This window comes from Hakea prostrata, chromosome 3, assembly GCF_041222555.1.
Source record: "Hakea prostrata isolate BN-2017 chromosome 3, UWA_Hpros_2, whole genome shotgun sequence".
Classification (NCBI taxonomy): Eukaryota; Viridiplantae; Streptophyta; class Magnoliopsida; order Proteales; family Proteaceae; genus Hakea; species Hakea prostrata.
In genome coordinates, this window is record NC_142602.1 from 34729345 (window position 1) to 34742616 (window position 13272).

The 13272-nt window shown below is 42.6% G+C and overlaps 1 protein-coding gene across 1 annotated transcript; it reads left to right on the top strand.

The window, feature by feature from the left end:
• The first annotated feature begins 10969 nt into the window (after nt 1-10969).
• On the top strand, nt 10970-12532 carry LOC149022152 (uncharacterized). The gene has a single exon (XM_089147558.1). It carries the CDS (start codon nt 10970-10972, stop codon nt 12530-12532), a length of 1563 nt encoding a protein of 520 aa, XP_089003684.1.
• The last annotated feature ends 740 nt before the right edge of the window (nt 12533-13272 follow it).

The window sequence follows — 13272 nt, forward strand, 5'->3', positions numbered from 1 at the left end:
TCAAAGGGAATTTGATAAATGAAAATTTTATCTTCAAAATCAAGAACTTAAGCCGTAGGTAGGTATGTTTTCTTTCATAATTGTTCAATAAATTGATATCTTTATTCAATACAAAAAAAATTCATATTCAAAACCTTGTTAACAAGTAAATCGACGATAATTTAGTATTCAACAAATTTTTTTTTTTCATAGTCAAAGAAAATGATGTTTTAGTTACAAACATAGCTATATGTTTTTAATAATTTTTTTTTGAAATACCACAATAGATTTGTTAGATATTAATTATTTATGTAATAGTTTTTATTATTTATAATATATTATCTCGCCTTAGTCAAAAAACAAAATCAATATTTTATTGAACTAAAAATGACTTTGTTGGAAAAATAAAAATTACCTTAAAAATAATATAAAAAATAAATTTATAGTCTAATATAATCAAAGTGACTAAATGTTAAAATCAAGACTCATATCAATGTTAGTATGGAGATCAGGGTAAAAATCTAGTACTGTAGTACATGATCATCCTAAAATTAATATTAAGATTAGAGCCAAAATTAGGGTCAGGATCAGGGCCAAAATCAAATAGATGCTTATTACATTGGTAATGAGGTTATAATTTATTTTTATTAATTTTCTACAAAACATGATCATGTTTCTAAAATTTGACACGTGTTAAGTATCCACCTATACGTATTACAATTAATTCCTCTCCATGTCGGTGGAGGGTCCAGAGTCTTTAGACTCAGACCAGGGTCAGGATCAAGGTCAGGATCAGAGCTAATATCAGGGCCAGGATCGGGGGTCGAATCGGGGCCGAGAATCGGGGCCAAGATCGGGGCCAAAATCGGGGCTAGGATTAGGGCCTGGTCAGGGCCAAGATCAAGGCCTGGGTCAGGGCCAAAAATCAGGGCTTGAGTCAGGGCCAAAAATCAGGGACGGGCCGGGATGGGCTGGGTGGGCCAGAGAGTAATCCCAGGCCCGCCCTTGGCCCTAGTTCAGGCAGAATATTTTGGCCCTAACCCGCCCTTAGAGCCAAAATCTTTAGCCCAAGCCCTATTCGGGCTCAGGGCGGGCTTAGGGCGGGTCAGGGCTGCCAAGGCCAAACTTGCACCCCTAGTCGGCACTAACTTAACCCTCTGAGCCAAAGTGTCTAGTGGGATATTAAACATTCTTGCAACATAAGCAAAATCACAAACATCAACCAAAGCTGAAAATCTTGAAGACATCATCTAGAATATTACAAACATCCAAATGAGGAGAACCAATGTCTGCTAGAAAATTAATTATATCATGGTTATCAGATTACAATTGAATCCATCTATAATCACATCTGAATGCCTCGTGAAGAGCATCATGAAGGCAAAGAGCTTTGCCAAGTGTTGCTGAAGTAAGGACCTTTGGAAGTAATCGATCCAGCATGAAACAACATACCATTTGGTGAAAACACACCAAGCCCACCCATTGCATCAGTTGATAAAAAAACTAGCATCACGCATCACCAGGACCTTTGTTGACACCTGACGATTAGAAAAGAAAGAGTCTGCTACTTGTAATTGCCCATCCTTTTAATGGGGGCCAGCATTAGACCCTCTATTCAATCCATGTACATTGGGTAGAAAGAAATTCCAAAGCAGCTCTTTCAGCATGATTAGCAACCAACATAGGGTGTGTTTCCTTATGTCGAAGATCAAATTGCATCTAGAAATTTCATGTGCCAAAGCAAGAAAGACAGCTTCTAGCAGATAGATCGGTGATGCGTCCAAAATCTGCTCAGCCCTTAGATCACTGGAGAATGACCTGCAAAATAATTGTCAGATGTGGCTCGACCGTGGGGGTCAGGAGTCCACCTCCAATGGCTAAGTCAATTAATGAATTGATCACAAAGGCTTTGGCTAATTGCAGAGCTAATGTATGAATATAGATATTGGGAATACGATTCAGTTACCTTTTTCGTACGTAGTTCTGACTTATATAGAGTTTACCTTCTTCTGATGACCGTCAGATCTTGACGGTTAGACCCGTTAGTGGGGCAATGGACAACTTCCCTTGATGCACGATCTTGATGCTACGGGCGTGCAATTATCCAAGTTGGCACGATCGTCTGCTCCCGTGAGTGCTGATAACCGTCTCTTTGACTGGTTATTCATCTCGAGAATCTCGGAATCGTACTTGCCTGTTGATCATGTAAGGTTTCTTCCTTAGCACGCTATCTTCGAACCCGATTTGCCCGAACCTAGATTGGTTGGTTCATCCCCGACCGGGGTTGAGGGTTGAACCAAGGACGGACCTGGTTCGACGATATTTTTCCTGTATCATGAGTTGAATCGTATTCCCAATATCCGTATTCATACTTTAGCTATTCAATCAGCCAGAGCCTTTGTGATCAGTTCATTAACTGACTTAGCCATCGGAGGTGGACTCCCGACCCCCACGGTCGGGCCACATCTAACGATTGTTTTGTAGGTCATTCTCTAGTGATCTAAGGGCTGAGCAGATTTTGGACGCATCATTTAGCGCCGTTTGTGGGAAACGCTTCAGAAAGTCATGGTTACCAGGTCAGTAGCAGCAGCAGCAGCGGCGTAGCGAGAGGTTGACATTCAACTTCTTGGCAAGAACAATCTAGAAGATATCTCTAAAGGAAGTTGTGCTCGTGAAGTACGAGAAGATGGAGGACAAGGAGGTAATGATCGATTAAACCCTCCAAATCCTCTTCAACGACAGTTGGATCAAATGCAACTTCAGTTTTTGGAGATGAACCAGACGCTCCGTACGTTGGTTAGACAAGTGGTGGCTCCCCAGGCTCTTGATCATCAGGAAGCCAGAAGGCATGCAGGAGAAGCAGAGACGCTCATACTGTCACATCCTCCCAGCCTGTACCCTAACTGGCATACCCGAGAGTGTGATCCACAGCCCCGAAGATCAGGTATCGAGTAATCAACCTCCCACATAAACAATAACATAATCATGAACAATAATAATCGATGTGCAACAGATAAACCAAAGATCCAAATAAAGAAAGAGTTAATCGTATATATAATCAGAGTACGAATTATAATCAAAATGTCTAAATCAATAAAGTAAAGTGAGGCGAAATCCCACTCTACAACCAGCGGAAATGTAGTTCTAAAAGAGAAAAAAAAAGAAAAAAGAAAAAGAATGAAATCTAATCCCAATAGCAGGTACAATAGGTAACTAAATTGTTCTCAATCTTATAGACAACATCTCTATAAGTATAAATCTCATAAATGGCACAAGGGCGCTCCACTCTATGGTCGGACTAAGCATCTTACGGAGCATAACCACCCGCGGAATCTTTAGTGTAATTGTCGTAACCGCAATCACTTTCCTGGAGATACGCCTCTTCTCCTTGCGCTTCTTCATACGAGCAGTCATGATACTCAGAACCTATAGAGTAATCTAACAAAACATTGTACAAAAGGAATGAGTTTCAAAGAAACTCGATAAAGGCGATTAAACCATGACAACAGATATAACAGGATTTCAAACAGAGTAAATGCTATATGGTATGAAGCACATGATGCAATATGATTCTAACTCTATGTATGCTGGTCTCTATTGGCAGACATGCTTTAAGTCATAGCACTGTACTTCTTTAGGAAAGTCTCATTCACTCATCATCAGTTGGTAATGGGTCCTTCATCCCTCAGGATATTCCATGGCTGGGGGTATAGGTCACCACTCTCTCACATCACCATTGGTCTAAGTACCGACGCATGTCAGGGTCAAAGCCTAACCAAATGCAAGTCTCCTACTCAGTTACATAAAGCCAGATCCAGATACGTCCATTCCTCGCCCCTGGCGATCCTTTCCGGTATCCTTCACACTAGAGTCCTCATAGTCCCTGACTACGGACTCATCAACCCTATAGGTCATCCACATATGGTAAACGGGAAGCTCTCAAGTCCTCTCATGGGTTGGTTACCGGTCTTAAGCGCCCGTGAGCCCAAGTCTATCCATATGCAACCCTACCTATAAATGGCCTCTTTCAAGTATCCACAATGTGATCTATGTCCTCTCATGGATTGGTTACCGATCTTGAGCGCCCATAAATCCCCATTGCTACCACGGGTCGTTCGGTCTCAATACCCCTCCGATTAGGGTCTGACATAACGGGACATCCTAGCCAAACACTACTAGACAGCCCTAATATGTCATCCAACAGTTTAAGAAGGTGTCCAAAGGGCATCTCCGGAAACATCCCATAATATTCCCGTAGTAGTCCTAGGACAGAAGTGTCAAAAGGACACCTCTCCTTCCCAAACCATAATTAAGCATACACAAGCATCAATCCATAACATCACATATATGGTAACTTCATATGTGGAAAGAAATCAATAGTAACATTCAACTTGTATATAACTGGTAAGTAAATCATACATGAGTCAATTTAATATAAACAAGTAATGCTACTGATATCAAGACAGTACAACAGTAGTATAACATTGTAAGAATCTAATTAAAGAAATAAACTAACAAGATTCAAATATAGAAAATATACAATTTATGTTGTTAAGGGAGTAACCATCCTTACCTTTTATAACTTGCAAAGGAATCTTAAGAATTCAAGTAAGATCTTGACAAACTTGAGAAGAAGGTCCTAAACAAGTGTATACAACATATTAGGAAAGATCCCTAAAAGAAAAGATATCAAAACATCCAAAACAGACCAAATCTGGAGTTGCTGTACTCATTGGTCGATTGGATTGGTCTACTGTCTCAGTCGACCAATACGTCGACCAACAGAGACAGTGGCCTACAAAATCAGAGTTTTAAGAATAAAGAACCGAATTTGGTGGTTCAAAAGGGTACTAAACAAGGGGTAAACTACAATGGCAGTATCCTAACATAAAGAGGACTTCAAAACACTAATCGAATCAAGTTTTCAAGTTACAAATTAGGAAATAAAAGTTACCATAATTAGATTAATCATGGTTCTTGAAGAATTCAAAATACAAATCATAGACAAGAACAATAGAAGAATGAATCATTGATTTTGATAAAGATATCATGGAAGGCATACATAGATCTAAGAACATGAATTTAAATAAGGAAACAAAACTTACCATAGATGTATCAGTCATGATTCTTGAAGAAATCATGGTATGATAGAGGAGAAACAACTAGAGATTGATAGATCATGGATCATGTAAGGAAAACACAGCGATTGACTACTAATATGATCAGTAAAATAGATCTAAGAAGATCAGAATTTAAATCAAAGACGAACGAAGACAAGATCATGATTTAGATCATGATTCCTTCAAAAGCTTGCAATGATCATGATTACGGACATTGCTTTAGCCATTAATCCTTAGGAGGATCATGAGAGATAAGTTCAGAGATGTTTGCAACAGAGAATGCATCATCTCCTCTACTGTCTCAACTCAAAAAGGAAAGAAAACAAGGATGATGAAGAAGAAGAGAGTGTAAACATACCTTTTTGTGTAAGAACATGAGTTTTGACGAAGATCCGTCAAGATAAACACCAAGAACGCAAGGGAGATGACTTGCAGAGGTCTTTGGTTCGTTCCAAAGAGTTTGGAGGCAGAAAATACGAAGTAGACTCGAGATTGGACTTAAATAGAGCAAGCAAAACCTAATTAGCAAACAAAGAATCCATTGGTCGATTGGTCCAGTCGACCAATGAGTCGACCAATGAGTTCAGCAAGTTCAAAATAGGGAATTGAAGGCTCAGATCAAATCCAAACATAAAGGGGTTTTGCACACACACCAAGTGACTTACCTAATAGGTAGAAATGCCTTCGAACCATGATAGAGAACACTCCAAGTCCATCAACTAATCCGATCTTCATCAAGATTCAGTTTCCATAAATAGAACATTGTCATCAACACTCATGGATTCAAAGCCAGACACCAAGTCTTCCATTGGGATGGCCCAAAGCTGACTTCTTGCTTTACTTCGAGTTGTCGGACCTACAAACAACAGGGTTTTCCGGGTCAAGGTTAGGGCTAGGTTTCACACATACCACCGCAACGAGGGCATTCCCCACAGGGGGATAGGCATGCGGCAGGCGGCTAGAATTATGGCCCGAACCTGCAAGGGAATTCCCAAGAGCGAGATAGAGAATCGGGGAACTACCTAGAAGGAACGGTTGGCATGAATGACCGCAATCAAGCCGAACCTGTTCAGTAACGAGATTGGGCAGAGGGGTACGCACTCACTCGCCAACCTCAAAACGTTCGGGTCGTGAGAGTTATCGAACCGGTGTCGGACTTTCGGACGTTCGGTCCACATTGGTCAGGAGCTTGCAGATATTAACCAAAGGTTGGGATTGCTCTCCTGAGGGAAGATGGCCGATGACAGCTATTCGGTCATCAGAAAGACCACTTTCGTCGAGGCAATAGCTGGATTTATGTTTCCTCACAATTTTCGGCTCCCAACTTTCTCTTCATTAGATGGTTCGGGAGATCTCGTCGCCCATATCATTTATTATCAGCAAACTATGGTTGTGGTTGGTAATTCTGATGAAATCCTTTGCAGGGTGTTCGGTTCATCTTTGACCGGAGCGGCGCAGAAGTGGTTTTCCAATCTTCCTTTGAGAAAAATTGTGGATTTCGAGGAATTGGCGTGGAAGTTTATCGGTCGTTTCCAAAGTGGGATCTAGATCAAAAAGACGGAGGAAACTCTGTTCACCATAAAACAAGGGAAGAACGAGTCAATTCGGAGTACCTGAAGCGATTCAACAAAGTTACTATGGAGATTGAGAATCTGGATGAACAAGTGGCCAAAACTACTTTGTTCACTGGACTTACAAAACGGAGACTCTTGGAGTTATTACTTCAAGACATTCCAACCACCTATCCCGAACAGGTGCAAAGGTGTCAAAAGCAGCCAGAAGTGACGAAGATTCTAGATGCGCGTCAGGGAGAAACAAAGGCTTCCACCAAGGAACAGAAGGCTCTTGAAAAAAGGCAGAAGCCTAGGCAGCCCAATCATGATCGAGCAAGAAAGCCTCGTCTAGCATGGAGGCAACGTTCTCCCTATCAAGGCGAGTATACACCATTGAAAACTCATCGGTCAAAGATTCTGAATATCATCAAGGGACAAGATATCTTGAAATGGCCACCAAAGGTCATATCCAAGCCTGGAGAGCGTAACATGGAAAGGTACTGCCATTTTCACAAAGATCATGGGCATTATTGACAGCCCTAGTGATTTGTTATATTATTGACGGAGATCGATACTGATACGGGAAAATTATCACGAAACCGACCAGACCAGGTTCAAGTCTTCGGGTCCGGTTGGACCACGGTCGGGACTAGTCTTGACCTAATCACTACAAATGGAGGCAACCGCCAGACGGTCACGGATCACAAACGTAATCCCGAATCTTACGGGATGTGCAACTATGTTAAAAGAGGTAACAACCGTTAAGGTGAGGAGGGGAATCGTGCTAAAGTAGGCAACCATCATGATCCCGAATATCCAGGGGAAAAACCTAGGATCGGACGGCCACCCAGAGGGATCTTGAACGCATCCAAAGGTCAGGAATTGTGGTAAAAACTATATAAACCAATGATTTACTGGTCGGGGTATTTGAATCGTCTCCTTTATATTTACGTTCATTCATTGCTTTGCAATTAGCCAGAGCCTTGTGATAAGTTCATTTGCTGACTTAGCCTTCGGAGGTGGCCTCCCAACCCCCACGGTCGGGCCATTCCTAACATTGTTTTGCAGATTATTTTCACATATCTCAAGGTTGAGCAGACTTTTGGACGTATCATTTGGCACCGTCTGTGGGAAACGCTTCAGAAAATCCATGGTTACCAGATCAAAGGTAGCAATAGCAACAGCAGCAGCCCAAAGGCTTCAAGATGTTCATCCTCAAGATGGAGGAATTTCTAAGGAGGTAATCCCTGAAGGAAGTAATGCCCGAAGGGATTGTGAAGGTTTGAATGGGGAAGAACGTCTCAACAACCTAGAAAACCTTCAAGAACAGATGAATCAGATGCAATTGCAATTCTTGGAAATGCATAACACCCTTCGAACGATAGTAAGGTAGGTGGTTGCACCTCAGGCTTCCAACCATAATGATCGGGAGGAAGCCCAAGACCGAACGTTAAGAGTGAAAAGAATTCTGCAAGGAGATGAGCGACCGCTTGGAAACCAAGATCAAAGGCAGAACGATTGGGAAGGATGCAGAGGGAGATCCAGAGATCATAAAGAAGTGCTTGGAAGAGACGACCGGAACAATCGACCTCAGGCAAGCAAAACCGGGACCATTACCAGGCGAGAGCGTGGGGTACGCACTCACCCTCCCACCTCTGAGCGTTCGGTCAGAGATAGTGTTCGGACGGATGATGGTTGAACGGTGCACATCGGACTAGAACTGGCGAACATAAATCAAAGGTCAGGGCAACTCTCTCAGGCGAAAAAGACTGATGATATTTTTTCTATCATCTGGAAAACCTCGTTTGTAGAGGCAATTGCCAGGTTCGAGTGCCCCCACAATTTCAGACTGCCAACTTTCTCCTCTTTCAATGGTTCGGGAGACCCGATTGCCCACATTAGTTACTACCAGCAAACCATGGTAGTGGGTGGGAATTCTGATGAGATCCTTTGTAGGGTATTCGGGTCGTCTCTTACCAAAGCAGCCCAAAAATGATTCTCGAACTTACCTTTGGGAAGGATTGTTGATTTCGAAGAACTTGCCTGAAAGTTCATTGGTCGATTCCAAAGTGGAATCCAGACTAAGAAGACGGAGGAGGCTCTGTTCACCGACAAGCAAGGGAAAAATGAGTCTATTCGGGATTATCTGAAAAGATTTAATAAGGTCACTATGGAGATCGAGAACTTGGACGAATAGGTGGCTAAGACTGCGCTCTTCACAGGACTTACCAATTGAAAACTCTTGGAGTTATTGTTAGAGGATAGGCCTGCCACATATTCCAAATTGATACAAAGATGCTAGAAGCAGACCGAAGTGACGGAGATCCTGGACGCACGTCAGAGAGAGAACAAAGCTTCCAATAAAGACCATAAGCCATCCAAGAGGAATCAAAGAGCGAAGCAAGCCACTCATGATCGGGGTCGAAGGTAGCATTCGGGTTGGAGACAACATTTGCCCGATCAAGACGAATATACACCACTCAATGCACCCCGATCGGAGATCTTGATGTAGATCAGGAACCAGGATATCCTGAAGTGGCCACCAAAGCAGGTTGCCAAATATGGAGAGCGAAATATGGAGAAATATTGTCGCTTTCATAAAGATTACGGGCATTTCACGAATGGTTGTCGCCATTTGAAAGTAGACATCAAGAGGTTGATAACCTAACGTCACTTATAAAATTATGTCAAGGGTCAAATGGATGATTGAGAAAGAAGGCCAGCAGTCGAGAAAAGAAGGGAGCATTTGAGAAGTGGAGAACGACGTGCCGAAGCTCCAAAATCCAAAAAGGGCAAGGAGATCGCTGAGGCCAGTCAATCTCCGATCTTGACAATATTTGTGGGCCCTGAGCCCGAATCCTTGAGGAAGCTAAAGGCGAAGGCCCAGTTTGTGGGATCGGGAGATGTCCAAAAGAAGAAGAGGCCGACGTGGAAGAAAGTATCACGTTTAGTGAGGAGGATGGAAAAGGTGTTTGCACACCTCATGATGACACGATCATGATTAAAGTGGAGATCGGTTGTCGGGAAGTACACAGGGTATTGTTGGATACGGGGTCATCAATAGACCTCTTATCATTTTATGCATACAAGAGGTTGAGATTGGAAGAAGGATTGCTGAAGCCATCTTCCACTCACCTGTATGGATTTGTTGGATCAACAACGGTTGCGGAAGGTTCAGTGCAACTAGACCTCATGGTAGGAGACTTCCTGAAGGAGGCAACCATTCGTGTAAATTTTCTTGTGGTTCGGGAGCTACCAGCATACAACATCATACTCAGGAGGCCCTCCCCAACAAAGCTTGGAGCGGTTGTGTCAACCGAACACATGAAGTTAAAGTTCCCGACCGACCAAGGCATTGGGGAGGTAACTTCTGATAAAAAAAACCTCTAGATAGAGTTATGTTTCCTATCTCAAGGATAAGGCAAGACCCCAGAAGGCCATGGCCTTGCCAATCGAAGTAAGGGATGATCGGGATGAGGTCGCTATACAGAGGCCCGAACCTGTGGAAAAGCTAGAACGAATCCTTTTGGATTCGGGAGATGAAAGAAAAACAACACACATTGGGTCCGAGCAACCAGAAGATTTCAAGGAAGAGTTAAAGGCTTTCCTTCAAGAAAGCATAGACGTGTTTGCTTGGTCAGCTGACGACATGCTAGGTATTGACCGGACGGTGGCCGAACACAAGCTTTGGATCAACCTGAATGCTAAACTAGTAATCCAGAGGAGATGAAACTTCTCGATTGAGAAGCATGAAGCAATTAGAGAAGAGGTTGAGAAGCTGAAGAGTTCAAGTTTCATTGAAGCCATAAAATGCCCGATGTGGCTAGCTAACGTCATGATTGTAAAGAAGTCAAATGGGAAGTGGAGAATGTGTACTGATTACACATATCTCAACAAAGCCTGCCCGAAGGACTGTTATCCATTGCCCCAAATAGATCTTTTGTTTGATGCAACTGCGGGGTAGGAAAAGTTAAGTTTCATGGATGCTTATTTGGGCTACAATAAGATCCTAATGAGCAAAGAGGATGAGAAGTTCACGGGTTTTATGACCAATCGGGAAAGTTTTTACTACAAAGTCATGTTGTTTGGGTTGAAGAATGCAGGAGCAACCTACCAAAGAGTAGTAAACAAGATCTTTGAAGACTTGATCGGAAGAATATGGAGGCTTATGTGGACGATATGCTACTAAAAAGTCTCAAGCGTTCGGGGCACATCATGGATCTCAAATAAGTATTTTTTGTCTTAAGAAAATATCATATGATGTTGAACCTAGAGAAATGCGCCTTCGAAGTGTCCTCGGGCAAGTTCCTAGGGTTTATGGTTTCCCAGAGAGGAATCAAAGCTAATCTGATCAAGATACAGGCTCTAATCAACATAGAGCCTCCAAAGACCATTCAAGATGTCCAATGCCTAATGGGAAGATTTGCAGCATTAAACCGATTTGTTTCACAATCGGGAGAAAAATGCTTACCATTCTTCAAAGCCTTAAAGGATTTAAGGGGGAGTAAAGAAGCCCGATGGACGAACGAATGTCAGAAGGCATTCGAGGATTTAAAGGAAAGATTGGGGAAACCACCTTTACTTTCCCGACCAAAGAAAGGAGAAACTTTACAAGTTTACTTGGCAGCCTCCCGTTCGGCGGTCAGTGCAATCCTTGTGAGAGAAAAAGATAAAAAGCAGTGCCCTATTTATTATGTCAGCCATGTACTCTTGGACACAGAGACCAGATATTCAGCAATCGAGAAGCAAACTCTGGCTCTTATGATAGCTACCCGAAAGCTCAAACCATACTTCCAGGCACACTCAATTGAGGTATTGACCAATTTCCCTCTCAAGAAAGTTCTTTTCAAGCCTGATCTATATGGAAGAATGGTCGCATGGTCGGTAGAGCTGGGGGAATTCCAAGTGGACTTCAAGCCTCAAACTGCCATAAAGGCCCAGGCCTTGGAGGATTTTATAGTAGAATCCACAACCCCGATTGAGGAAGATCATGAACCAGCTATCACAACTATGTGGGATATCTATGTTGATGGATCCAGCAATAAGCATGGATCGGGAGCAAGGGTCTTATTGAAAAGTCCAGGAGGCTTCTTTATTTGGTATGCTTTGCAGTTCAGGTTCGAGGCTAGTAACAACAAAGCAGAATATGAAGCCTTCATTGCTAGCCTTTGGCTGGCTAAAGCTCTGGCAATCATGGAAATGACTATATACAGTGATTCTCAACTTATAGTCAACCAGGTAGAAGGAGAGTATGGGACAAAAGAGCCTCAACTACAAAAGTATCAAGAGCTGATCCGAATCCTTAGAAAGGAATTCAAAGATGTCAAAGTATGTCAGATCCCGAGGAAGGAGAATACTATGGCGGATGACCTTTCCAGATTAGCTAACGCTAAGGAAAAGACCTTGGAACCATCGGTCTACATTGAAGAATTAAGTCTTCCGAGTGCTCAAGAGAATGAGGTGTCTTATATCAAAAGCGAAAGATGTTGGATGGACCCGATCGTTGAATACATTCGAGATTGCAAACTTCCCGAAGATCCAAAAGAAGCTAGGTCCATCAGAGTTCGGGCAGCTAGATTTACAATACAGAGCGGGAGGCTCTACCTAAGGTCCTTTGCTGGGCCATTACTCAAATGCATAGGGCTAGAAGGGTCGAAGATTGCCTTGGTAGAAGTTCACGATGGAATCTGTGGAGCACATATGGGCGGTCAGGCGTTAGCACATAAGATCTTGAGGCTCGGGTTATACTGGCCCAAAATAAAAGAGGATGCCATGGTGTACGTTCCGTGTTGCAATCAATGTCAAGTTCATTCGATCGTGCCAAAACTGCCTGCAACAACCCTAAAGTCAATTCTCAACCCCATTCCATTCGCAATGTGAGTAATTGACTTAGGGGAAAGTTCCTGAAGGCATCGGGAGGATGAGAGTACTTGATTGTAGCAATTGATTACTTCACTGATTACTTCATCAAATGGGTCGAAGCAATTCCTCTAGCTTCAATCACAGAGAAGAAGATGGAGAAGTTCGTGCTGGAATCAATCATCCATTGGTTTAGGATTCCAAAGATTCTCGTAACCAATCACGGAACACAATTCGATAATCCCCAGTTTCTCTTTTGCAATACTTACATGATCGAGCACCGCATGTCTTCAGTTGCGTATCCTCAGAGTAACGGCCAAGTCGAAGTTACCAATCGAACCTTGCTGGAGGGCATAAAAAAGAGATTGGAGTCCAACAAAGCTTTGTGAGTAGAAGAACTCCCGAACGTCCTCTGGGCATACCGAATGACAATTCGCATCGACAAGGGAATCACCATTCAATCTAGCTTACGGATCAGAAGTCCTAGAAGGAACACTTAGGGATCAGGAATTTGAAGAAAAGGAAAATGAACAAGGACTGTTAGATAGCCTAGAGCTATTAGATGAGGTTCGAGCGAAAGCAATTTCCTGAATACAACATTACCAAAGAAGGATAGCTTCTCACTACAATGCCCGAGTAAAGCGTCGACAGTACCATTCAGGAGATCTCATCCTTAGAAATACTCTAGCCTCTGACCCATGTCATCAAAGGAAATTGGATCCTTCTTAGGAAGGACCATACTTGATCATAAAGCCAGTTGG